Source organism: Ambystoma mexicanum, chromosome 3q, assembly GCF_040938575.1.
Source record: "Ambystoma mexicanum isolate Mex_15411 chromosome 3q, UKY_AmexF1_1, whole genome shotgun sequence".
NCBI classification, from domain to species: Eukaryota; Metazoa; Chordata; class Amphibia; order Caudata; family Ambystomatidae; genus Ambystoma; species Ambystoma mexicanum.
This window is the reverse complement of record NC_090926.1, coordinates 784180535-784208385: the sequence shown is the minus strand read 5'-3', so window position 1 is coordinate 784208385 and position 27851 is coordinate 784180535. Positions and strand designations below refer to the sequence as shown.

The 27851-nt window shown below is 45.2% G+C and overlaps 2 protein-coding genes across 4 annotated transcripts in view; one reads left to right on the top strand and one right to left on the bottom strand.

Annotated features, from left to right (window-relative positions):
• The window catches only part of ATP5PD (ATP synthase peripheral stalk subunit d), a 59416-nt gene extending 33939 nt beyond the window's left edge, over window positions 1-25477 (bottom strand). The window contains exons 1-2 of one of the 2 annotated variants that reach the window (XM_069654841.1): window positions 25276-25304; window positions 7009-7142 (exon numbers count right to left, since the gene is read on the bottom strand). The gene's annotated coding sequence lies outside the window, so the exon portion shown is untranslated. Of the gene's footprint in view, window positions 1-7008; window positions 7143-25275 lie in introns of both variants that reach the window. The other variant, XM_069654840.1, reaches the window with a different exon arrangement.
• Window positions 25478-25815: 338 nt separating this feature from the next.
• KCTD2 (potassium channel tetramerization domain containing 2) overlaps window positions 25816-27851 on the top strand; it is a 210836-nt gene continuing 208800 nt past the window's right edge. For both annotated transcript variants that reach the window (XM_069654838.1, XM_069654839.1), the window contains exon 1: window positions 25816-26044. In XM_069654838.1, the coding sequence (XP_069510939.1) occupies window positions 25901-26044 (144 nt within the window). In that variant the 5' untranslated portion in view covers window positions 25816-25900. The remainder of the gene's footprint in view (window positions 26045-27851) is intronic.

Below are 27851 nucleotides of genomic sequence, written 5' to 3'. Positions count from 1 at the left end.
GGTTGGAACCATTTAGATTTGATGATGTACACCTCCATTGTAAGGTAAGAAACCCGCGCACATATATAAAAAATGTTTTGATGTTTCGCGGACATGATAGTGAGGGTATTGTACTAATTTCGATTCCCTTTACCTGACTCGGTCATTGCAGGATTACACAGAGACAAGCCCACGTGACTTTTGCAGTATAAACCCTATACCTGTGGCATTCATAGCTCCACAGGTAAGCTGTGTGTTGGAGTATCCACACAGTCTGATTTAGTCAGTCTTAATCACCCTTATGCTCAGACCTCTCCCTTACTATTTTTCCCTGCAGTTAAGACATCAGTCTACCCTGAACCTCGTCCTGATGAAGGCCGTGGTTAAAGACGGGGCACACTTAGCCCTCTGAAAAACGGCTGAAACACCTGGTGTAGACCCACTACTCCCTTAAGCTACAGCTTATTCAGACTGTTCACACAAGCAAAATATTCATCTGTGTTACTATTTTTGTTTTACATGTTTTTAGAAGTATATGTTAAATCTGTACACATTGTTATGTGAATCTGTTGACAAACTCCATTTGTTTTTTGGTCTATGTTATACACACACTATTAGGAGTTCGTTCCAAAAGGTTTTGGTTCAGTGTGTGTTTCAAAAAAACTTTTCTCCTTGTTGAGGTGTAGCCAACCTGTTTGTGATGTCTTTTTTCTGAATAATTTATTCTGTATATAAAAACAAGTGTTTTTTTATCTCTACTAGACACTAGTGAAGAGTGATTCCTTGTGTATATATGCAGAGGTCAATTCGTTTGTTTTTGTCTGGGAGTGTATCGTTGAGCATAACGTCCTTTGGACCTATTCATTTGTATACTTTGTTCTAATTTACACAACAGCCAGCCTTGCTGGTATCGTTAGATGTGGAAAAAGTGTTTGACTTCATGGAATGGTCCTTTTTGTTTCACATAATGGCGCATATGGGATTTGGATGGAGATTTCTTCAAATGATACAGGCTAACTACCAAACACCAGCCATTCGGTTGGCTATCAACGGCTCCAAAGGTATTGACATTAGGCGGGGCACAAAACAAGGATGCCCGCTGTTGCTCTATGCCATTTATTTGGAGCCCTCTACTAACTAGGCTAAGTGTTACAGACCGGAAGGGATAAGTATGGCCAGGGAGGACCACAAAGCCATTGCGTTGGTGGATAACATGCTGATAGCAATAGATTAACCAGAGAAGTCATTACTGGCACTGGTGGAGGAATTGGAAGAATTTGGGACAGTGGCAGGGCTAAAGATTAATCGACATAAATCTGAAATCCGGAACTTAATGGTCCACTCGGACCGTCTAGACTCTAGAGCAGATAAGGACCCCCCCCCCCACCAAATTAAACTGGCCCATGCAGGGATTACGTACCTGGGGGTTGTCATCGCTGAAACACTAGGACAATTATATAGTGATATAGTGGCAACTATCCTCAGCTGCTACTGAAGCTAAAAGTAGAATTGCAAAGATGGAGTCCCCCATCTGTTTCATGGCTAGGAAGGTTGGCAACGGTTAAGATGGTCATTCTCCAAGAATATTATTCTACTTCCACTCTCCCGTGCCTAGTGCCAAAATCCTTTTTCTGCTCCTTTAATAAAATTGTCTCAGTATATAACGCCCCCGTCGCTATGAACACCCCAACGGGGCCAAGAGACCAGGGAGGATAGGGGCTCCCACACTTGCAAATATGAGGCAGCACATCTCACAGTTGTGAGGGAATGGTTAAAAGGTGACAAAGAAAATATGGGCAAGACAGGGCAGTGGCGGGAACGCCCCTATCAGGTCTCTTGTGGCTAAGATAAATAGACCACTGAATGTGAACATTAGTAAAATAATTGGGCTGACAGTTGGGCTAACAGCGGAGATATGGGATTCAGTGCTAGCTAAAAATGCTCTATGGTCCCGTCCCCATATTCACCACTGTTTCACAATTCACAGTTTCCGCAGGGTATGGAAAGGGATTCGTTTAGGGCATGACGGATGGCAGGATGCCTGAGAGTATGAGATATGTATCAAGGGCAGAAGCTCAGATTATTTAAGGCCTGTAAACAAGGTTTAGGGATCACTGAAGAGGCGAGACAGTGATATTGTCAACTGAGTCATAGGTTATCTGACCCCAGCATTAAGGCAGCAACTATTTGCCAATGAACCCCATTTGAGATATTTATCACGACCCACCCTGGGTCGAGAAAAATATCATCATCATCCCTGCATAAATTTCTTAATTAAAGTTAACAGCGGTACATGAAGAGGTGGGAGAACACATTTGGGGACGCTCAATCAATGAAAAAGTGGGAACGTCTTCGGAGCAATATACCAAAGCTAATTCGATCCATTCAACTATGCGAAATATGGTATAGGATAATGTACCAGTGGCATTACACCCCAGCAAGGCTTCATGCGATGTACCCAAGAGTGTGGATGAGGGATGCACGTCTAATGGAAACTGGAACCTTATCTGGTGGGATTGCCGGATCCTCCAATCCTTTTGGCATGGGGTGAAAATTGCAGATGAGGACAATATTTCAAGGGGCGGACAATACTGACACGAAGGTATGGTTATGTGAGAAGTTACATGATTCTTATTGCCACATGGCTTGCAACTTTCCAAAAATGGAAACAAAGGCAGGCACCATTTGTTACAAAAAGGTATGGAACTTTGTGGCATTAGAATGGGTAACGTATACGATACAAGAAAAATAAAGTACACTTTCAACAAGATTGGTGGACCATGTTGTTGTACCCCCAAAGAGACTACATGGTGCAAACACAAACTGAGAATTCTGGACATACTGTGAACGGGGGTAAAACGGCTGACATAACAGTTCAATGGGAAGGGTTTCTCTGGCGGGGGGAGTTGACATGATTGTATGTTATCAAAATTCAATACAAATAGATCTTTTCCAAAGATACAAATATTTCCAAATGGTCTTCACTGGCTGTCAGTGCATAAGTGGTCTCAAAATGGTCCATAAAAAGGTTAGCCAGGGACAGTGCAAATGTGTCTACCATTGTTACTCCCATTGTTTGGTTGTAGTACTGGCCATCAAATACAAAGTTATTGTTAGAAAGTAGATTAGCATTTCACTGAACCTGTAATGTGAGGCCGATTTCTATTTCAACCAAAAACATACTGTTTCCTTGGCCAGGTCATGTCTGATCGACATGTAAAGAGCTTAAGACCTTTCACATGATATGCGACTAGTATGCATTATTTTTCCCAATGCACAAAAGTACATGGAGTGACAAAGTCACGTAGCTGGGTGTCAATACATTTCGATAGTGGTTCAGTCACCCATCCTATGCCCGACACAATGGGTCTCATTTCAGGCCTCGGATCAAAATGCTTATGAACGTTTGGCAAAAAGTACATCATAGGAATTTATTTGGGGGAGTCTGTTCTTTCTTCATCTAATTCACAGTAATTGTACCACTTCTGAATGAATGCATAGAATTTACAGACCGTCTCTTTAGTGGGATCAGTCTTGGGCATGCTGTAACGACCTAGGCTGTTAAGGTGATTCAGTGCAGCTTCCGGTATCCGCTTTTTTCGTGACGGTCGGTTTAGTTTATTATCAGCCAATGTTCTTAAAGCCTTCTATTCATCCATGCTTAAATTACCTTTAAGCGCTGGTGTTTATGGTTAGACTAAAAAATATTCTAGGTCTTTCATCACTAAGACCAAGAAGGTGAAAATTACATCGTTCTCTGTCAAAGGTGGAACAAATTTCGATTTTGTTAGACAAATTGCTTAGGCTTGGGAGGACATAGTTAATGTCCAGATGTCCAAGTAGTGTCTCGTCCTGCATTTGGGATCAGTCTACTAATGATATCAAATGTTTAGCATGTTCCAAGTCCTGTATTGTGATGTTGCTAGGAATAGGTTCAGGTTTCTGGTCTCCAGAAATGGGATCTTTGTTGTGGAAGAATTTGTTCAAATTCTATAGGAAATTTGAACTGTATAAGTATCTGATGTTGATGGATTCTAGAGGGGAACAATTTAGGCCTTTATTTACTAGATCCATTTTTTGGAAAGTATGTTCATGACTAGATTTTCTAGGATCCTAACAATTCCGTTGTTTGGATTTGGCTGCGATCCCATTCTCAGCTTTTTTCTTCTCACCTTATTCTTGCCCCTCTTTCCTCTGCAATGTCTGTCGGTGTATTTGTGGTGTAGCAGATTCTTGAAAAAGGTACCCTTTTTTCGGGTAGTTTATAATACCTAAAAAATCTTTTTTTTTTTTTTTAAAAAGACATAGGCGAGTCTGAAATGCCTACAATATTTAGTTATTTTATGACGATACGTGTTGTTACCAGAGTTGGGTGCAGTGGAGTGGCCACTAATAATCTCTTCATCGTTACTCTCAGGGTCTGAACTAACAGGAGTGGTAGGTGGTGTTCTCGTGGTGGTTTGGCTTTTGTTATTCATTTTGGAATGTATATCTCTCCATCCACATAGGCTCTCATCCCTAAAGAACCTTTAGTTTTCTTCAAATTTGACCTCATCTTGATAGTAAATAATGACCTTGTTTGGAATCTCAATTATTTTGCCTAGCCACTGGTAAATCAATTACTTCGATTTCTTCCTTCAAAAAAGGTGGTAATTTGTTCATCCACCTTTATATCTGCATGTTCTAAGAAGCATAGAACTGTTGAGATGCTCTTCCGATCTGTTATTTTCATCATCTACATCATCTTCCACATTCAGCAAAACACGATCTTAACCCTCTAGGTATCCTATTGTGTTCTAAATAAATATTTCTTGAATGTGGATTTTCCGCATTTATTTTTAAATAACCGTTCCAAACTGACTAATTTCTCTCCAAATTTTTCGGTTGTTGTGCCCGATCTGAATGCATGATCTGTGCTGCCCTTTGGTAAAAGACAAGATCTTCCTTCCAACTTTCTCGGTAATCTGAAGGGCTAGTATTAATCAGCTGCAGATGGGTGCTCTCCCAAAGGTCCACTCTACTGTCTCCCACAGGAAACATGCCAAAGTTTTCCACATCCTAACTGCCAGAACTCAGTTCTTGAGACCATGCCAGAACTTTGGGCACACAGGTATGCAGTATTCATGCATGTTTTAAGGGCTATCCTCCAAAAAGATAGGGAGGAGCGGTCAGAGATTAGTATATGCACAAGATGTAAACTGTCCCCTCAGGCGGTCTCCCTGAACCTGGAGGGCAAGGTCTCACCCCAAAAGGCCATTTACTCTACAGAAGAGGAAGGGGTCGAGAGACTCCCCTTCTGGAGTAAAAGTGGGGGTGTGCTCAAATATTTAGAACTTAGATGATTCCTTTTGCTGGGATGAAATTGTGCTTGCATAGTTTTAAGCTGGGCCCAAAAGCGAGCATGGGCACCTTGTGGTTGCTTGGACATTTTCTAGCTTCTTGTGGGATCTGCATTTAGGATAGGTCTTCTCTAAAGATTGAGCCTCTATATGCAATTTAGTGGATAGTGCTACCATCTAATGTCTGGCACTGTAGGGTGATACTGGCAATGCTCGATTTATGGGTGCATTATAGGCAATTTAGGGAAATGGTGTGGTCGTCTAATGCCTTGCCGCATACAATGCAATATGTGCAATTTAGCAGGATAGCTCAGTTTACTAAAGCATTTCCCTGTCTGGTGTAGCAGTGATGCAAAGGAAGCAGTCTTGTAAAGGGCCCTTCTGTGACTTTTGGCAGCCTCGCTGCATGTGGCTCCATAATAAAGTGGGATATTAATGGGAGAGGCAGATGCGAAACCTGCGATGCTGATGGGTGCACGCCATAAGTACCTAGTTCCTGAATGCCAAGCACTTTGGGTCTGGTTAACATGTCAAGGGACCTTCTCCAACTCCATCTCAGACAAAACAAACGATTTAAGAAAAACCTTGTCATAAACACAGATCCGGTACACATGCATATGCCCATGCCCTACCCCTTCAATGTGGGCATAATCATGACCAACGACAATCACTACAGACTGGCATTAAAACCCCTCTTGATTTCTGAAAAACCTTAAATCATGATTCGGTTTAGGTCGGTAAAGGCCACGTATGAGACCCACAATAGAGCAAATAACTCCCTCTTCCAAGAAGAATCTCTAAATACCGAGGGAATAGCTCTTAGCCTACCTAACCACAACACTGTCAAGAGACAGCCCCTACCTGCATAACCAACTCAACTATCCTGGTACAACCATTGCTGGGGGTGTTCGCCTGTGCACTTATTGACCATCCATTAATGCCAAGGCAACATACAAGATTGAGACAAACGCATAGTTATTCTGCCATAGGACCATTCACTAAACGAAATGTAACCACCAAACGCATTACATTCTACATTGCACACACTTCTCACCCACAAATATTTTGACCACCAGCAGGCAACGCATATACAAACACTCACTATACTCCAAACTACTGAACTAACAAAGATTACCCACACAACCAAACATCTCAGAAATGACAAACCTAGCCGCACAATATAACTCACTTTATCTAAAAGGTCACTAAAGTATGAAAGCATACTGTCAACTGACTGCACCAATACACCTGAACTGACACCCAGGTTTCGTAAAAGCCTTCAAACTGGATAATCCCCAAACTAAACAAACTCACATCACACCATAAGATGATTGGACGCAGCACAGCAGCTTCGCCTGCAGAAACCTTCCCTATAGGAAATTGGCACAAGGGGAATCCACAACAAACAGCAATGAAAATGGCAGGGGTTGTGCCCGACAGTTTGCTGCATAACAGAATTCCAGCGTTTAGCAAACCCACTTGGTACATTGCTGAGTTTACATTATGCTCAATTATTTTGCTCAATTATCAAATTCTCTCATACACACTTAGGGGGACATTGGCAGTTTATACCCAGGTGGAATTATGCCACATCATTGCAGATTTCCGTATACCCTACTTAGCATAATGTAAAATGGCAGTCGTGCTAAATCAACCATGATGTGCAGTCCAACAGAAACTACAAATGTACCATATTGCCATTTTGTTTATGTGACTCAGTGCCCAGCTCCAACTGCCTCTCAGCAGATTTGTACCCTGTGGTCAGTGCTGATGAAATAGGCAACGATCCCCATGGTGGCCTCGTGGCTTGATTTAGCAGCGATTCTGCAAAGGACAGAAGACAAAGTAGTAAAGATTATGCCCCTTCAGATGCGCCCCCCCCCCCCCAGTAACAGTGTAGTGGTTGGTACTTTGCCCCCCCCCCCCCCTCTTGTTCTGGTTTTGTCCGCTGCATTTCACATGGACGGACGCGTACTCAGGCAAGTTCTTCTTCCCTTTGGATGTCTGATACTACATTGTGAACTTAACTTAGGATTGGTGCTACCTATAAATGTGTAGCATGAATTCAGTCTATGGGCGAGTATTTTATTACATTGAAAAAAATGTAATCGAACTTGACTTGAATGTTTCTAGTAGGAAGACTAAGAATTGTGGGGATGACAAACTCTGGATCAGTTGGGCGCTGGTAGGGTATGGTGGTCCAATGGTCGCTGTTGAGCGATTTGATCAATTATATGGTCCAGTCAGGTCATAGTCATTAATGTGTTTATTTTTGGTTAGTTAGCACCAAAGAAAACATCATTGTAGAAATGAATGACAAGTTTTTGACATGGTAACTCGCTACACAGCCAACGCGCGTTTCAACCCAAGTCTTTTTCAAGGCTGTGGTTTGGTTATGTTGTGATGTGCACCGTGAAGTGACAGTGATACCCATTGTTATTTATTTCACATATATTCCATTCAATATGCATGTATTTAATAAATAGTTTCAGTAATGAGGAAAGGAAGCACATTGTGGCAACAGATTGGTAATTAGCAAAACCTGTGATCGTGAGTGGTGGTGACGGGGTGAATAACAGGGCAGAACAGATAACAATTGATAGTTACATTTAGGCATGACGAGATGTATAGTTACAGTTAAAGTAAAATTGAGACAGAGTAAGAGACAATGTACCAAGGGAGACAAGGGAAAAGGAGAGTCAATTAGTTAGTCAAGGGCCAAAAGAATTTGGTACGACAGCCTAGTTGAAGAAATGTAGAAGAAGCGGAGTCTTACCCAATTGAGTTAAGGGGTGGACTTTAAAATGGTGTAAGCTGGTCCTCCCAGATAAGGGTGCCAGGGGGGCTGGCTAGCCGATCTGAAAAGTAGATAGATAGGGTTCTCAGCAAGGATGGGACCCATGGACGAGTGGCCGATGTTAGATAGATATCAAGTGGGAGAGGTAAGGGTGCTAGGTTGTAGCAATTAGGCAGGAGGCCGGGGAGGGACGTCTATGAGGGGGCGTCTGAGGGGAGGCTTACCGTTGGCCGGGTCCGGCGAGTTTTTTGCGTGCGAGCGTTCTCGGAAATCCGTGTGCTGTGGATCAGCCCTACTTTCGGGAATTTATAAGAGCATGGCGCGGATTGGTTGGTTCATCGAGCGGTGTGATTGGCCATCATATGGAAACGAATGTGCAACACAACGCTTTCATGATAGAGGATACCCGGACCAATCAATACAAGCAGCCATAGCCATGGCTAACAGAGAACGCAGCTCGCTTTTGACTCCCAAGGTACCCACCAGTAAACGGGTAACAAATGACAGCCCAATAAGATACATTACCCAGTTCTGCAGTGATAGCCATCAAGTACAGAAGATTCTGAAGAGACATTGGCATATCTTATCAATAGATGAAGATATCAAGGCATGGATCCCAGACAAGCCAATCCTAACCTATACCAAGGCCAGAACACTCAAAAACATCCTTAGCCCATCATTCATGGCGCCTATTCCAAAAACCGATGGCAACTGGCTCACCAGCAACAAACCAGTGAGCTTCTACAAGTGTGGAAACTGCTCAATGTGCAAATTCGCTACAACAACCAAGACTTTGGCTTTTAGTACCAGTGACACGCATACAATCGGAGAATACATCAACTGTAGATCCAAATTTGTGGTTTATGCTATTAACTGTGTATGTAATCGCAAATATATTGGGAGTACTAAAAGAGAACTCAGAACCAGGATCAGGGAACATCTCAATTCCCTACATTCCCAGGACACCAGATATCCACTGGCAGGAAGAACACCAGTGGGACAACAAGGACGACATCACCTTCGTGGGACTGGAGAACATTTCAACCGACATAAGGGGCGGAGATAGAGAACTACAACTACGCCAGAAAGAAGCAAAGCTGATATGCAAATATGGCGCTGTTACTTTTGGATTAAATAGTGACCATGTTTTCCTGTAATCAGTAGTACATAAACCTGTGAGTTTCTTCCTACACATGCATTATGGACGCAATTGTTGTAACTTCCTTCCATGTACCAATCCTGATCAGGCTCATTCTGGCCAATTCCCCTATATTCTAATTTCACCCCGTGACGTAAACCATGACAGGTTCCCAACCCGCGGGACGGCCTTCTTAGACCAATCACACCGCTCGATGAACCAACCAATCCGCGCCATGCTCTTATAAATTCCCGAAAGTAGGGCTGATCCACAGCACACGGATTTCCGAGAACGCTCGCACACAACAAACTCGCCGGACCCGGCCAACGGTAAGCCTCCCCTCAGACGCCCCCTCATAGACGTCCCGCCCCAGCCTCCTGCCTAATTGCTACAACCTAGCACCCTTACCTCTCCCGCTTGATATCTATCTAATATCGGCCACTCGTCCATGGGTCCCATCCTTGCTGAGCACCCCATCTACTTTTCAGATCGGCTATCCAGCCCCCCTGGCGCCCTTATCTGGGAGGACCAGCTTACAGCATTTTGAAGTCCACCCCTTTACTCAATTGGGTAAGACACTGCTGCTTCTACATTTCTTCAACTAGTCTGTCATACCAAATTCTTTTGGCCCTTGACTCAACTAATTGACTCTCCTTTTCCCTTGTCTCCCTTGGTATATTGTCTCTTACTCTGTCTCAATTTTACTTTAACTGTAACTATACATCTCGTCATGCCTAAATGTAACTATCAATTGTTATATGTTCTGCCCTGTTATTCACCCCGTCACCACCACTCAAGATCACGGTTTTGCTAATTACCTATCTGTTGCCACAATGTGCTTCCTTTCCTCATTACTAAAACTATTTATTAAATACATGCATATTGAATGGAATATATATGAAATAACAATGGGTATCACTATGTCACTTCACGGTGCAAATGACATCACCAAATCCCAGCCTTGAAAAAGACTTAGGTTGAAACACGTGTCGGCTGTGTAGCGAGTTACCTTGTCAAAAACTTCATTCATTTCTATTCTTTGGTGCCAACTAACCAAAAATAAACAAATGAATGACTATGACCTGACTGGACCATATAATTGATCAAATCGCTCAACAGCGACCATTGGACCACCATACCCTACCAGCGCCCAACTGATCCAGAGTTTGTCATCCCCACAATTCTTACAAATAAATGGGAACCCCGGAGTTGGTTCCTCGACAAACCAGGATCCAGGCTGCTGGTCAGATTCGGAAACAAGAAAAGAGGAGGTGCGCAGGAGACAGGGAGTCCCGCCACGATTAACTCCACAGTTGCTAAAACTAGCAGGAAGACTAGTTTAAAGCAAGCACTGACCATGCCAACAGTTTGGACTTTTCCGTAAGCATGGGAAAGGAACTTGCCAGTCACTGCTGTAATGTTATTAAGTGGCCATTGAGGCTAGCAGGTGCAAAATGGAGGGAGTACATGGGCATTTAATAGCAGTGCGTGGAAAATGCATAATACTTCTACACAAGCCAAAACAGTTGCCTTTGACAATGCTTGCTTTTAACAGGACAGTGAAGGACACGCATAGTGCTTATAAGTTGAGTGGCTGAAGCCACACCTGAAGACTTTTTTATTACACAAGTAGCACGTGTACTGCTTCAATTGAGTCATTAACTCTCAGAAGCTTTGAGAAAACACTGGCAGACACTGAGTGCAAGATTTGATGGTTAGGCTTGATTAAAGCAAGCTCAAAGAGTTCCCATGAACTGGTGTTTTGGATGGGGAGGGGCAGGCACTGGGTGGGAACGGCCATATGGTTAGCATGGTCATGGGCAGTCAACGGGTGGGCAAATAACTAAACAAAACCTACAAGTTACAGTTTGCATCGAAGAAAAGTTACATTTGTGGTATATTATGTATTAGCTCCTCCTCACTAATGTCTGATACCAAGTAGCGGTTTTAGCTCCTTGTCAGCAAATCTTTATTTTGAGCCCCACAATAAATCACAGTTTACTACAAGTAGAGAGAGACAAATTACGGTCTAGAATTATTCCATTTTATACCAATGCACCTGCATAAATAGCAAGGTAATTGACAGGATCAATCTAAGAAATCTCATAGCAACGGAGAACAGAAACCAGTCACAATTGTTGCAAGTACTGGGGTAGATCAGTGTAATACTAACACCAGTTAATAACAAGACAAAAAAAAAGGGGATTTTCGCAGAAATAAAATGGTGGACGTTTTGTAGGAAAGGAATGGCTGCTAGGTATACAACTGTGCCTGCCAGCTATTAAACATGTGTACAGAGGATGCATATGGGAATGGTAAACGCACCAAATATGAAAACATTTGAGTTGATACACTATTAAAAAAAAAAAAAACATTGTCAAAAGTTATCAAGTCAAACTATGGGTATTGGATAACTTGCTGGTAGTCTTCATTACGCCAGTCCTTCTCTTCCTCGTCACAGTACTTAATTTACAAGGGCCCTAGACTCTGCTAAAGAAATCTTCCTTTCAAAGCTTTTTTTTTTAGACCAAGTCTAAAAAAGTATCCCTTAAGAGGGATACTTATACCATCAGTTAATTTTCGAGAAGGATCATTGGACCCGTCCCATTTTGTAGGAGGATGGTGGGGTTGGGCAAGGGCATTAGTAATGTGACGAGGAAGAGTAGGGCAAGTAGTAATGAAGATAACCAGCAAGTTATACAGTTACCTCCATGCCCATCTACCTGCTCCCAAGCTCACCCGAAATGGGCCTATAACAAATCAAGTGAGACTCAAGTCTGTCTGCAGCACCTCCATCAACTTATTTTGTTCAGCAACTAATAATTCATGCCTCCACAGTAAAATTCAGATAGTAGAACTCCAATCCCAAAAGAGATGGACCTATGCTCCTTAAAAGTCAGTGGGGGGGCGGGGAGTGCACAATCGCACTGGCGAAACATTACACCCCTCCAACCATCTTGCAAACCAGCGAACCTTGGCGTTGGAATACTGCATGATGCTCAATTTGGGTAATGTGAATGTGCTGATGATGCAACAGGGGCCAATAGTGGCCCATCAACTCCTCCTTTCTACATCTCCCCCTCGGACCAGCAGCCATGCCCACTTCAGACCAGGTTGCTTTGGGGGACCTATGGGTTAATGTGTGCAAATGCAGCCGTTGTCCAATTTGGCGATAATCAAAAATAAAAAAAGTACTCTGACTGCTGTTGAAATAACACAGGAAAGGAGGGACCAAGGGGGACCTACCAACAACAAAGGGGGTGGGGTGGTTCACATATGCCAGTGATTGCAGAGCCTGCCAACCCCACCGCCATAAATAAAACCAACTCTAATCATGTTAGCTGGGGTGCACCAGTGGAAATGAGAGTCCGAAAACCGAGAGTGCTCTGCCGGATAAAGTGCCTTGGGCCCCAACATACCAAAGTGGTCATGAACATACCCAGAAAACACAGACGCCTACATCACGCCCACCCTCACAGACCCCTATTTGGAGGACAATTGGCGCATTTAAGGCCAATGCCACGACTGGAAAGCCATCCAGTGGTTATTTGCCATCTAACCTTACCACCAACCCCGGTGAGGCGATAGTGGTCTGCATTTGGGGCGCGGGGGCTGTCAATATACCTACACAATGTCCCTAAACTGGCACCAAATCACCATGAATCCAGGGAAGAAATAAAGTTATTGGGGATGATGAATAGTCAACGTGTAGTGCCCGATTGACGCATTAGGGTTTGCCCAAGTGGTTGCTCATGGGGTAACCTTGCCCCTTCTGGATCTACACTGAAGGACCCCAGCTGCCACCGTTAGCCTTATGGCGTGATGAGAGCAGATCCATCTGGTGCTCCCCTTCCTGTACACCCAGATCCAAATTAACAAAGAAACTATCAGTTTTCCAGAACGATTCTGTCCCTTATAAGCATGTAACTACTGCCCTCTGGACATCTAGCCAGTACATGACCTCTTCATCCAGAGATGCTGGGTCCAGGGAAAAAGGCTGGGGGCAATGTCTCCGATATATGTGGAATTTCAACAACCTACATAATCAATGTTGTATCACATCGAAATGTTAGAGTATCCAATTCTTTCAAGTATGGCGATGTACACAAAAGGGCCTTAATCAACACGCAAATGTGAGGGATGTAGTTTTAATAGTGAGGAATCTTATGTCAATTGCCTCGCTACACTCAAACTGAGCTTTACGCACCATTGCCTGAGTAGGGTCATATGAAGGGTAACTTCCACTGGTTTAGACACAGATCAGCTTTTAAACATGTGACCCCACATTGCCCCCCCCCATTGAAGAAGTTTAAAAGCTCCCAAAAAGATTTTTACACCCACTGCCAATACCTTCTGCAAATCCTCTTGAAGAAATTGAAGTATATCTGGAATCTCACATTCTGAAGCAGAGATGTCGCTCCTCCTTAAAGATGTCCTGGTGCCAACCATGACTCAAAGTATAGTGTTTTCTTGCTCGCTGGACTGTCTCAGTTATCTAAACTGACAAACCCAACCTTGGCAGTCACCTCCTCTCAACTTCTACACCAACCATTGAATCATTTGTGTTGAGGCCATTTGGGAACCCTGCACAGATGGCTCCACCTTCTTGGTCAGAAAAAAAACCCACCAGCATTGCTTTGACCTGTCATTCAACCCTCATGCCCCTGGAGTCTGAAACCTTGAGAAGTTTCTGTGGGCCTGTGCAGTCCAAGGAGCTGTGAATAGATCTGCCAAGGGGATGAGGGAGAGAGAACACAACAAATGTCTAAAAAGATGATGGGATAAAATATCATCTCCCTGAACTAGGGCATTTCCTATTGAACCCGTCAGCCGTTACATGGTCTATTCCCCCCGAGTGTGAATGGTGTCTAGAGTGCTATATGTCTTTCTACCAAAAGACATATATTCAAAGCTAGAGATCCTAGAACCAGGGCGCTTGTCCACCATGCGCCCACACCTGCCATCATATGCTTGCCAGTCGCGCGTCAGGTCAGTCCTCACAACCACTGCTTGATGCCTCAGTCTCTTTGCAACTCTCGCGGGAGACTAATTGGATGACTATGGCCCTTCTTCCTGGGGCCATCTGTCTTGATGACTCAAGAATTCACCACCCACCCCAACACCGTCCCACTAGCAGTGGGAAGGATCTTCCTGGAGGGTTCCAAGAGACTGGTCGTGGACCCCCAAACATTCGAGACAATGGTTTATTGGAATCTTGACTTCAAACCCATGGGACGCAGGATCCCAGAACTCGTGGAGATGAATTATCAATGGTTTGAGATGGACTTGGGCCCATGAACAACCAACACACACAATGTAATGCATCCCAGACGGTCATCACTTCCCTGGCTGCAACCTCCTCCTTTAGCATTCTGCCTAGCAATCTCTAATCACATGCCTCTGCCCAGAGGAAGGCAAACCTTCGCTCATCCAAAATCTTGTGTCCGTTTACCAGCTGACTGATGGAAGAAATGTCGCAGCTCGACCCCCCCCCCCTGCAGACTACTACCATTGTTCAATCTGTACCTTGGGTTCTGGCCACACCCCGCTGATCAGCCACCCTAAGTCCCAGCAAGACTGCGTGGTGGTGTGCTGACGTGGGCATGACACTAGCCTGGCCTCTGCGGTCTGCCACCACCCACAGCTGGTAGGAGTTCTCCTATGCAGACTTCGTTTCACCACTTTATCATTACTCCATTTTTATCATAATGTTTTTTCTAGTTGGAACTTCTGCCACCCTCTGTGCCTATTGGCACCAAATTTCCCTGGAAGCTCCTCCCACTCACTACAATCTTGGCACATTACAACCCTTCCCTGTCCAATATTTTCCGTACTCTGTTCTACTTCCTTCTTCTATTCCTTCAAAGGGCACTCCCTCTTTCTCATATCGCTACTCTGTTAGCCCCACTTCCTATCGTAACCTGAACTATCTTATTTATCGAACCAACCACAGATCTCACCAAGACTGAATGTTGCCCTTTGAAAAACTGTTCTCTTAAAGCTCTTCCGTGTTGGACAGTTTTTCACGGTCCCATTTACATTTTTTATGTATTACTGAAATGTTGATTGCATCCATTAATATTACCACCATTCCTGACATTCTCTCTCCTTTTCACCCTTTCACCTCACCTTTCCAGCCGTGGCGGTCGGCATTCTCTCAGTTATCATCCCACGTTTGTTTCTCTTTGCCTTTTCTGGTCATCTGCCACCCTCCTGGGCCAGTTTCTGTGATAATCGTGAGGCGCACTTCTGTTTTTCTTCCTTCTAACTCTCCTCTCTTTCTTATTGGGGACTACAATCTCCACTTATCTACTTGCCATTCCTCTAATCCTTATGGGATGTTCGTCACACTTGCATCTTTATCAACTTGCTACTCCCCAGTCTCATTCTTCTGGCTCCTCTCTGGATCTCATTTTGTCTTCTAGTGTCGATTTTGGCCGTCAGTCTACTCTTCTGATAATTTTCTTCTCTCTCATTCTCCTTCCACTCTTCCCTCGTCTTAAATTAGTCTTTGCTGCAAACTCTGCTCTTCATATATACTCTTTCCGCTGAACTTTTTCTTCTCCCTTCTACTGATGCCTTTTCATCTCCATCTGTTGATTCTGCATCTGCTCTTTTGTCTAGGAGCCTTGCGCACACCCTTAATCTTTATCCCTCTTCCGCTTTTTCTAACCCATGTAAACCTTCTCAACATTAGATGACTCTCCCCCCCCCCCCCCCAACCCTCCATTCTACCAGCTGCTTGTTTAGGGCAGAGAGGCGATGGTGTAAATCCAAAACACCCGATCATTATTTTTTGTCTTCTCTTCATTCGCTCTATGACTCAATGCTTCTTTCTGCCAAACAAAGCTATTTCAATGATCTATACACCTCTTTCTGCCTATGCCCGCCGACTGCTGAACTTCAACTGTATTCTCCCCCTTTGCCCGATATTGCTTCCTCTCGCTCCCTCCTCTGCTTCCGACTTTGCCCTTCACCTTTTTTCTAAAAAACTTAATTTCCATCCATCTTCGCCCGAAAATCCTCTTCCTTCCCCTTCTTCCTCAAGTGCTCAAGTATTGTTTTATCCCTCATTTTACCTTTCCATTGTACTGTTCATACTAGGTCTGCATGCCACTCCCCCAACTGTGTTGAACCTCTTCCATCGTCTCTCCGGTTTAACCCTCCCATGTCTCATTACTCAGTTCTCATTAACTCTGCTCTCTGTTCTGCTACCTTTTCTTCTATGTTAAAGTACACTTCTATCCTTCCTAAATAAACCCTCCCTTGATTCTTCCCTACCCTCGAACTCGCCCAAATTTCTCTAATCCCCTTCCTTTCTAAACTACCTGAGCACGTTTCACGCACAGGTCTCTAATGTTGTTTCTTTGCATGCCCTACTGCCCTCTTAATAATCCGGTGTTCGGCTCACCACCACTCCATTGAAACTGCCCTCCATGCTGTTGCCAACATTCGAAACAGGTTTTCCTCACTGCTGGTTCTCCTCGACTTATCGGTCACTTTCGATACAATCATGCTCATCTTCTCTTAACCATCTCGGGTTCCGCTCCTCTGTGCTAGACTGGTTTTATTCATCTTTCCAACAGCACCTATTCAGTTTCCTGAGCTGGACACTCCTCATGTGTTAGTCTCCCGCACTGTGTCGCTGAGGGCTGAGTTTTGGCCCTCTTCTCTATACACTATCCCTCTTGCTTCTATTATTTCTTCTTTTGGCCTTACTCGCAACCTTTATGCCAACACTCAGCTTCTCCTCTTCATCTGGTCCCTCGTCCTCCTTGTGACTCCACCCGTTTGTTCCTTTCCTCTACCAGTGCCTAAATATTGAAACTCTCTCCCTTCACTCTCTCTCTCCTCTTCTTTTAAGGCTCGGTTCAAGACTCACCTTCTTTCCTCTCCATAATCTTCATTAACCACATTTTATTGTGCTGTCAATCTCAGTACAGCACTTCAGTGCTAAAATTGCCCTCCTATGAACTGAATATGGCACCAATTGTGACCTTGCTACATTCATTGCAAATTTCCACTGCTCGCAGACCCTATCTAGATGCTTGAGCACTACCCAGACCATCCAATCTTCCAGGCACGGAAATACATGCACTCCCTCCCGATCCGGAAATGATGCTAGAGGAGGCAGGATGGTAAATGTCCTGGAGTCTTCCACCCGGTCTTGTAGCAAAGGTGGGGTGACTCCTATTCTATTATGCTCTATAAATCAGTGCTTAGGCCAGTGTTATTCAAACTTTTTTAGGCTGAGCCAATACCCCCTTGAGTATAAAGTGTTGCTGGGTTCCCCAGATGCCATATCTGTTGAAAGCAGACACTGTACTGCTTTTTTGAAGAGCCCTGCGTCACCCCTGCGCATTCTTCTGGCCTGCTGGTGGGGGTCAACCCCACATTTTTAACGGGCTTTGGCACAAGTTTCATAAATAAAAATACGAGTTAAATTACGGTGACAGGAAGAGGGGCGCGGATGTTATTAATAGATGACTGCTGCATACTTAGTTTGATGCTAAGGAAGTTGAACATAGATTTAACAAACCGGAGGACTAGGCAATAAAATAAACATCCCAAACTACATCTTGTCAACCTGTCAGTCTATTTTTTACCTCTTCTCTTTGATTTGACCTTTACCTCCGACCTCTACATCTTTGGCAACTTTGTTGTCAGGGGTGCATTTTCACTTTTTGCACATAGTCATTAATTCACCCTCTAGCTCTACCCGATCTAATTTTGTTAACCTCTGTATGTTCTGTTATGTTGTATGGCATTTGTATAGCGCCCAATGTCAGTGACATGGCTTCAAAATGCTGTTGAGTGGACACCCTTGGATGTATGAGAACTAAAAGAAGGAAGGGAGTGTGCATTTTAGCCAGCATAACGGTAGGGAAGGGGCCAAGTCGCTGCTAGCAACCCATGGTGATCTGGCTAGCGGATGGGTGTTGTGATAGACTGTCAGCAGAGTAGGCCATCATTTTTGTCATGAGACTGGGTTGTATTCAAAATGGCAGAAGTGATGTGCGTTATTAAGTCGAGTAGAAAGTTCCAGGACCTCAAAACACCCAAAATGCAGGTGGTACAAGCTTTCCTCAAACATGTTCAAGAAATAACTGGATTATGTGATACATCCTGTAACTGCAGAGCAACATAATGTAAGATAACAGCAACCATAAGATATAACTGTAGTGTCATTTACAAGTGTACAATAGTATGTAAGTAACTTCAAATCATTCTTGCTTGTCCCAATACTTAGGCCCCAACCCACATACCAGGAACCCATTCAATAGTTTTATTATCACCTATATGTCCTACTCCTCGCCATTCAGAGCATAACACTCGATGTATCCGTCTTAATGTTCCTGCCATCCTGACAGAAACTCGAGTGGGCTACCTGCTGCACCAGTGACCCTTTCCTTGGAGAGGCCACTGTGCAGGTTCCTGTCTCCCTGTCCCCGGCTGAGGTCGGTGGGGGCGTGTGTGTGTCTTCTTAGCGCCTCCCCCAGCTGGGCAGGTGGGGCTCAGCTATAACATACTAGTGGAGGTATGTAGGGTCTGTCATTGGTCCTTCACTCATTTGTGTTGCCTATTGGGCTTTTAGCCACAGTGGTGGAATTAGGGATAGTTCTATTGTTGTGTCTCTGCAGATAAATATCTTCAGTATCTGCTTTATTGCCGTGGTGGTTGTATCCAGCATTTATTCTTCAAACCTCTACCGGATGTGACAAGGTTATTACATTTTGGCTCTGTTACTCTTTAAAGACATTCTGTCTATATAAATAATTTTGCGAACTCTATTTTGTGGTATGGGGCTGCTAGGCTTGGACAGTTAAAAAAAAAAAAAAAAAATTTATTATTTACAGAACAGGTGGATTAAAAAATGATTCCATATGAAGGCAACTTATTTAGAAATGAGCAAGCTTAGATAGGAATTAAATCGTGTATATGTTCTTGTACATTGATTGTCGAACATTAGCTTGCTGTGTTTGTGTCCTGATTAAGACGAATATCAATTCCCTCCTCTCTCGGTTTGCTGGATTGGACTGAACTAGATACAAGGATTCGTCGAAACTACAGAACAACCGGATACCTTGAGACATGTATAAAATAAGAATATGCAAGGTACTTGTAGTCTACATTTGGCACTTTTCTTTGTGCGTTTTCTTACGCACTGCCATATTTTTTGTCATTATGTCCATTGAGGCAGTACGAAATGTACTATTTGGGAGAATTACAGCCATCAGCCCCAACTAGAACAGGGTTTATATGCATTTGGGTTAGCTATTATAAATGGTATTCAATACAGATTTCTCTATATATAGATCAGACATATTCACCTTATGCTATATCAAATTTCCATGCGTTTTAGAATTTTTTTTACTTTTGTACAAGTTTTATGATTAACAATGCCTATTTTTATATTGTGCGTACTTTAATAAAATATGAATATATAATTCTTTACTGCCCAAGCTTATCCCCTCTGCTCACATATCCAAGTCAAATCTATTTGCACATTTTTCTAAATAATTGTTTGCCCGTGTGACTACCTTCCTTGGTTGTTTAAGCATGGTGGCAGCTATCTCTGCTTCTGCCAGGAATGGAAAGCTGCTCTGCGCCCAGGTCAGCGCGAGTTTAGGGTTAGCTGGGCTGGGCTTTTGGTTCCCTATGGGGCTGTGTGCTTTTCAACAGGTGCATGGTCAGGAGCTCTTGTAGCCCGGTACTCTGGTATGGGATTCCCCATCTGCTGGGTAACGGCAGTGGTCCTGCATGCCATGCCTTTGTCATTGGCACAAAGATTTTCATCCCTCATTTGGTGCCTTTTGGGCTGCTTACCTTTGCCCTTACGCCCTGCGCAGTATCCAGCGCAGGCATGTCTTGGCCTTCACTTGTTCATGGGTCTGCAAGGAGTGTGGGGGGCCCTTAGGAAGTGAGGGGCGTGTCCGGGGGCCTCTCGGGACCATCTACAGGTTTTTGAGCTTGCTCAGACAGGGTTGTAAAAAAGGACGGCCTCTTTGCGTTTGAAGGGATTTCACCTGATGTGAGCCGCCACTTTTAATGGAGACAGGTAATATGGTGCACACATGACTTCTGGCTTTGTAGGCTTTAGGGAGCTGCCATTGGATTGGCTTTTGTAGGCGTTGGGGAGCTGCCATTGGATTGGTGCCTGCCGTGCTGTGTGAAATCTGCTGTGCTGGGCTGCCAAGAGTCCTGAAAAGCATGTGACCATGAGCAAGCATCTGTCTTCAGTGGAGTACTCATTAATTCACCATCTTGGTCACCTGTCAGGAAAAGGGAAACCCCTGCGGAAAGAAACAGTTGGTTGGCATATGCTGGTGAGGCATGGAGGAGCACTAATAGGAAAGCACCTTCACCCTCTTCATATTGCGAGGATCTTTCTAGTCTTCTGAAGCAGATGTTGCTGAGCCCAACAAGCCCAAGGGTAAAAATCTGGACAGATAGGCTCTGGTGCAACTTCAAGTGGCGAACTATATGGATTTCTTGCAGGCACCAGCGATTTCTGCAGTGGTGCCTACCCTCCTCAGATACTAAGCATACAATCATGGTGTGGGCTTCCTTTGATTCCATAAATTGAGGACATTCTGAAGGACTGAAGAAGCTCGAAAAGGTGGCCGTGCCTTGATTCGTGCGGAAGCTCCGGTTTCTAGCCTAGTTAGCTGGACACCACTCACAACTGGGAGCTACATTTGGCTCCCCAGGCCAGCTAGCATCATACAAACCTAACAATATTGCTTTAACTTTGTGTACTTGGAAAATAAGCATCTAGAAGACATGTAAAGCATAATGGATCGGATATAAGGAGACAAATATTTTAAAGTTTGCATCACTAATGCCAGTTATACTTGTGGCGCGCTATTTGGTAGCACCTGGCTTCTTGGTCATGGCCAATACAAAGGAGCTCTTGCCCATGGAATCCTGTATCCTTTGTAGGGGCAGGATGTTAAGCTATCAGTCTCTGTAAGTAGATAATATTTTGCCCAGTCTGGTGGTCCGATCTTTTAAAGGAGGCTGCTGCCCGTGACATGAAGGTAGGAAGGTCGATTTGGCACTGAAAAGGGCAAATGCTCAGGCTCCTATGGCCTTCCAGACAGCCACTTACAGTTAACAGTGCATACTGCATTGGGTGGTTTTCCGTAGTTGGTGAAACTAAGGGGCTGGCAGGCAGAACTGCTCTTCAACTTGGGATTATGAGGGTGCGGTGGTATTCATGGGGGGATGCCATGTCTGGCCGCCATCACTTGCACCTCAGGGACTGGAGTTCAATGGGCATCAAAAGGCTGAAGCATGGAATATAGCATATTGCCTGTCTGCGTGTTCACCCACTGAAAACCTAACACCCCCTGTTCAAAGAACTCCACAAGCTCCACAGCTGCTACGAAGCTAACCCTCATGCGGGCTAGTCTGCGGATCACAGGACGTTTTGTGGCAGCAGCTTATCCAAAGGGAGCTACAGCAAATCCTTGTGCAGAGGTCTGCTGAAGTTTCCCCCAAAAAGTCTGACAAGCGTTTTCTCCATGCAAAGTAGCAGAAAGTCCAGATGCCAGGCTCAGGTGGTTCTGGAATGTGAGAGAGGCCTGGATGAACCGGATCGCCACAATCGAGGTAGACTTTCCCCTCCCTCTGGGCAGTTGCAAACCCTATCCTCAACAAGGTGAAGAGGGCCATGGCGAGGACTCTTGAGATTGTGGACAAAGGGGAGCCAATGGCTGTTAACTTTGTTGCACCAATAAACGAACTGCATGCAAGCTTTGGCTGGCGATGGCCCAGAAGAGGTTAAATGGGTTTGTGCAGTCTCATCGCTTAAATATGGAGAGTCTACAGAGAAACATTATACAGGTCAAGGCGTCCAACTTTCTGGCTTCCCTGGACTTTCAGAATGCTTGTATGTGCCCATCAAGGGGTTGCATCAGATGCATCTGTGATTTCTGATAGGGGGCATCATTTACAATTACAGGCTCTCCCCCTTGGCCGCAAGACGCCCCCAAGGAGGTATACTAGAGTGATGGGCCCAACACTGGCGAATCTTGATGCCAGGGAGCAGAGGGTAGGAAGGGATTTGGAGGTTTTTCCATACATGGACGATTTGCTGATCTAAGCTTCCTTCATGCATCCCTCGGTGGAACACGTGAAAATCATGTGCACGCTGCTGAAGGGGTTCTGCTGCCCCAGGACCTTCCATACATTGGGCCTCCCATTTTAGACAGGGAATGTGTTGCTACCGATGGATTGGGCAGTCCACCTAAATATTCTATGGGTTCAATGGCCATGGAAGGGCTCAGTGTGCCGGACCATATGGTAGCCAGTGATTTCGTCAATCTGAAGTGAGAAATGCACATGCGCCCATAGGTGTTCCACCTTCACAGATCAGGGACACTCAGGAATACGAGGACAGGATAGGAATGACTGCAGAGGAGATGTACGGGCTTGAGTGGACCAGGTGGTTTCCGCTGCTGCAGCCCTTGCCGAACATAATTACCACAGATACTAGTGGACTCTGCAGAGGTGGGGGGAAGGCAACTCGGTTGCCAGCAGCGATGGATTCGATTGAAGGCCACTTATTACTTCAACTGGAGTGAACTTGCACTGATTTTCAGGGCTCTTCGAAGTCTTCTCACTTTGAGACAAGGCGTCAGCTGTTCTGGTGAGAAGGGTCCACACAAAGGTGATGGCCTATTTATCGCCATGATGCTCCTGGCAGTTAGAGGCACTGGCTTTCAAGTCAGGCAGAGAGCAACCGGCTGTTGCAGAGATCGATTCATACCGGGTGTGTGGACAATGTCGAGGTAAACAGTTTTCTTCCTCCTCCTGGGTGTTTTCACCTGAAGTTTGGCTTGCCGGCGCTGGACCTTTCGGCCTCTTGACAGGATGCACAGCTTCCCCCTTTCTGCTCAATGTTCCCATGTCCAGGGGGCCTGGTGAGCGGATACCATGACCGTCAGGGGTTTTCTACGCATATGCATTTCCACCTTCACTTCCAAAAAAGGTACTGGTCAAAACCAGAGTCAGAGGTCATTGTGATAGCACCAGTGCGTTAGGCGCTCCCAGTGTCCGGTACTGATCGACCCGGAATTGGCTCTAGTGTTGCTCCTGCCATCCTCCCTGTGTCCCATCTGGAAGGTTTGGAAGAGAGGCAGGGGCTGACTACACAGCTGGTATGGCTGTGCAGAAGTCCAAGAAGCCTTCCACGTTTGAAGGTTTATGCTAACCATTAAACAACTTTGCACTGTAGGATGCAAGAGATTGGTGCAGGCTGTGGAATGCTAATTCCCAATGGTTCTATAATTCATACAGCAAGTCTATTATATGAGCTTGGCTGTTTAAGGGCTCAGTTACTAGCTATCGGACATGTTGTATGGCAGAGTTCAATTTTTTGATCCTTGGTGTAAGCAGGTGGAAGTCCTGGACGTGCAATTCCTTGGAAGTCTGTTTATCTGGCAGCCGTTGTGTCTGCCCACTGGCTGTGGAGATTCGGGCGCTCCAGTGTTTAGCTCTGTTCATTTGAGCCCAGTCTGATTCTTTTGTTCTTCTGTGTTTCTTCCTAAACCTGTTTTACCAAGCATAGAATATTGTTCTGTCAACTTTCTTTCCCAACCCAGCCTCTCCCGAGCGTTGTGTGACCCTACCAAGTGTGGTGCCATTTTAAGATGGCGTGTCCCGCCTAAGTGCATTGCCTTTTTAAGATGGACCATGTTCGTCGTGGCCAGAGCTAATAAAAGGAGCAACTGCAGGCATGGGTGGCAAAACGGCTGCAGATTCCAACAATGGGAGTCCTGTTGTCTCTGACTTTGGGCCTGCAAGCCCACACGGTGTGATCACAGTCCTGCAGGTCCCTACTGGTCTGGTCACCCCAGACCAGCCCGGTGCCGTGGGTCCAGGTCAGGCACTCTGGACGCTCCCGGCATCCATGGTGCCCCTGGCACCAAGGCCTGTGTCCTCACAGCATATCGGGGTACCACCCTGCAACTACCTTTAAGTCCAGGTGACTCCCCCCCCAGCACCTGAGGCCAGCCGCGTGACCGCCGTCAGCCCCACAACACAGAGTAGAGAGGTAGCATAAGTTGGACGTGAAAAGGGCATTGTGATTTAAGTAGACAGGACTGCTTTAATCTGGTGGTTAGAGATCCAGTTCATGGTTTATGTTGGACCAAAATCTAGCGAGCAGGTGTTGGTCCCTACCATTAGCAGATGGCTTTGGCAAGACATTGCTACGGCCCATTCTGTGGACGTTTCTTTGCATGACTCAAGTCGAGCGACGGCAGCATTAATGGTGGGGCGGCAGGGAGTGCCTTTTCAAGACATCTGCAAGGTGACCTGCTGGGCAAACCGAATACTTCAACGCTGCACTACCGCCTACATTTTAATAAACAGGGGTTAAGCCACTTCAGGCAGCAGGTTTTGTGCTCCAGTAAGCGCTGTCGGAGATGTGTTGACGTGTTCTGGTAATATATTGGTGATGGGGTGTTGGAGAAAGATTGGTGGTCTGTTAAATCTCAAAAGTAATTACTAGGATAAGGAAGGCGGGACGTGGATATCATGTAGATTACCGGTGAGTAACCTGCTCAATTAGTTGCATAATCCACTAGGTGACCCAATCCATCAAGTTTCTTTAGTTACAAAGATATAGTCTTCAACCGTAGCCCGTGGGCATCCAAAATATGTAAAGAATTCAATGTCTTCCCGTATAAAACGGAATAACTTTTCAATGTCAAATAAACCTTTTGATATAAGAATGAACCCGGTTTTCCTTAACTCGCAGCTTCTACTCACGAGCATCCTTTTCCCCCCATTTGCGTTTCACACTAAACCCCCTAATTTACAGTATTCGCCCATATGCCTCTTGCGATTTACGGTTTCCCATTTTACGCCCAAATCGTAGTTTCAGAATCATAGCTGATTTTGGCACCAGCGAAAGCAGTCGCCATTATTCCTCCTCGGAATGCATATTTTGTGCGTATAATCCGTAATCCCAATGTATATACAGCTTTACAGTCTCCCCTTCTCTCACTTACCGGTGCTCCGAGCAATGACGACCGGAACTCAAGAGAGGTCACCCCTTCTCGTTCTCAACAGTGCAGAAGGACGGGAGGAAACCAACCAATCAGGCTTCTGTTAGCAGTCCCCAGCGGAAGTCATTGAACTCAAGCCGGAAACCCGACCGATAGTAGCCACTAGAGCGGCTGCCACAGCGGCCATGTTAAAATGGGGAGCTTTAGAGTTGTTCATCAATTGCGCCCGTAAAGTGTTGCGCTTGCGTTCCTTTCTGTTTCGAATACCTGCCGAGTACCACAGTGCCAAGAAACAGACATAAGTGGGGAAATATTGTAATATGCATTTCTACGGTTGTCTTATTTCACGTTTTAACCTAAACTGCGATGGTGATTTGTTATCGGTTTTCAATTCCAAAATGTCATTCGGTTAGCATAGTCGAACCATTTCATAACCCAGCCACGTGATTTTCTTTTAAGTGTAATGGATGACCCTCTATCGATCTTTAGATGGCCTCCCAATAAAAACAAAGTATCTTTCTTTAGTTTCTATGTGAGCTCCTGAGAGCCCTCCTCCGGAAATCGATGCCCGAAGTGCCTGCTCTGTTGTTTTGACTTGGGGGGGTTATATCCTGCTGTTCTGCACAGAATGGCAGAACACCCTGCTGCCAACCGTCCGCAGTGGGTGAGGCTGAACGTCGGCGGCACCTCCTTTATAACGAGCAGGGAAAGCCTCAGCCGGGAGCCGAGATGCCTTCTGACCAGACTCTGCCAGGAGGGGGCGGGGCCACAGGTAAACATAGTTTTGATTCTGGGATGTCATTACCTGGACGTGAAGAGAGGATGGATTTTCAGCGGGGCAGGCCAAGAGTAAAGCAGGAATGATGACTTGAAGGTAATCTTCATTACTTCTAGTCCTTCTCTTCCTCATCACAGTACATACCAATGAAGTACCAGCCAGTGACCTGACCTTTCCAAATCTTTTTAGCCAAGGCCATCCACCTCTGTGGAGGGTTACAGCCGCCAAGTTCCTCACGATTTAGTTACAGTGTTATTCAAATTGTGGCATAGTTGCCAACATGACCCATTCCAATCTGTAGGTGCTTATCCAGCCCTGTTTTTCTCTTTGCATTCTGGGAAGCCTTTTTCGTAGGGTCACTTTTCTCTAGGAGCCTGTAGAGGAGTGAGATTTTCCCCCTCAGGGACGCTGAGTATTAGAGTGCGTTCTAGTGCACTGAGATCCCTGCCCCCTTGCTTTCTTGTTCTGTGCTGCAACATCCAGTGCCGGAGCTGTGCGTAACAAAACCTTTCAGTTTCCGGAAGTTGGAACTTTGCTTTACACTTTCCAAAGGATAGTGGCATGCTGTTAGCAAATAAATCGTCGATTTGCACCAGGTCCACTTCCTGCCGTTTACGCAACCCTGCCAATTTAATTCTGGGCCTGAAGTCCAGGTAGTCCCACACTCTGGTGAGTGGCCCCATTGAACCCCTGGTGCCCCATCGGCTCGTCGCCCTCCTCTAGCACTGAACCGTGTTCTTGGTGGATGCTGTTATGATGGATTTCTGAACTCTGACCTGGTGGGCAGAGGTTCAGGAGGCCAGCCTAGTTTCTTGGAACAGGGTAACCTTCTGGACAAGCCAGACCAATCAAGATAGCATTGGCAGCGGTCAAGACTAGGTCTCAGGACGGGTGAGTGTGACTGAAAGACCTCAATGAGCAGAGTAAAGGACACTTAAAAATCACTCCCAGTCAGGTGTGTGTGTATATATATATATATATATATATATCTCAATACAAGTACATTTATTCAAGGCCTTTGAGTTTCAACACAATAGTTATTAACAGTACCACTTTTAAACCAACAGAATCCTACTAAAATACATATATACAAAACCAAGAGGCGTAAAGGGTTAATGCACGAAATGGGTCCACAAACTAGAAAGGGGAATGAAGCAGGCAGTGCAAAGAGTCTTCAGGCAGTTCTGCAGTAATCACAATCTTAACTGAAAGGCGTCCAGTCCCTAAGAAGAGGGGAGCCTATTGCTCAAATGTGCTTGCAATGCTGGTGCATGCTGTAGTGCAGATGGGCGAAAACAGGGTCTATTGTAGGGTCTGTAGCAGCTCGGAAAGGTGGGTGAGGTGATGCAGAATAGGTTTCCGCTATGCGCGGAGGGTTTCCCGATGAGGGCAGAACAGGTTCCAGGAGTTGGGAATAGTTCAATAGCTACCTGTGGAAAGGAAAGGGACCCTAAGGGGCCACTTAAAAAGGGATGCATGCGCTAGGGGCCACCGGTAAGGTTTGCAATTACTCACCGACTCCATGCGCACACCGGACCAAACTTTGACATTCGAGTCCAATTCGGTTGCAGGTTCAAATGTGGCAATCTCGTGGCTCTGCGGCTTTCAGCGACGAAGTTACAGTGTTGATTCCCAAACGGGACAGTTGCGATTTCTCCGCTACTGGTGGGTGGATCAGGCCAGTTTCACTGTAGCAGGCTTCAGGGCACAGCTGCAATGCACTTGAAAAGTTTGTCACCACAGCTGGGTGACACGGTAACCACATGTACTCCGGTTCGGGCACACACTTTTCTCCAGACCT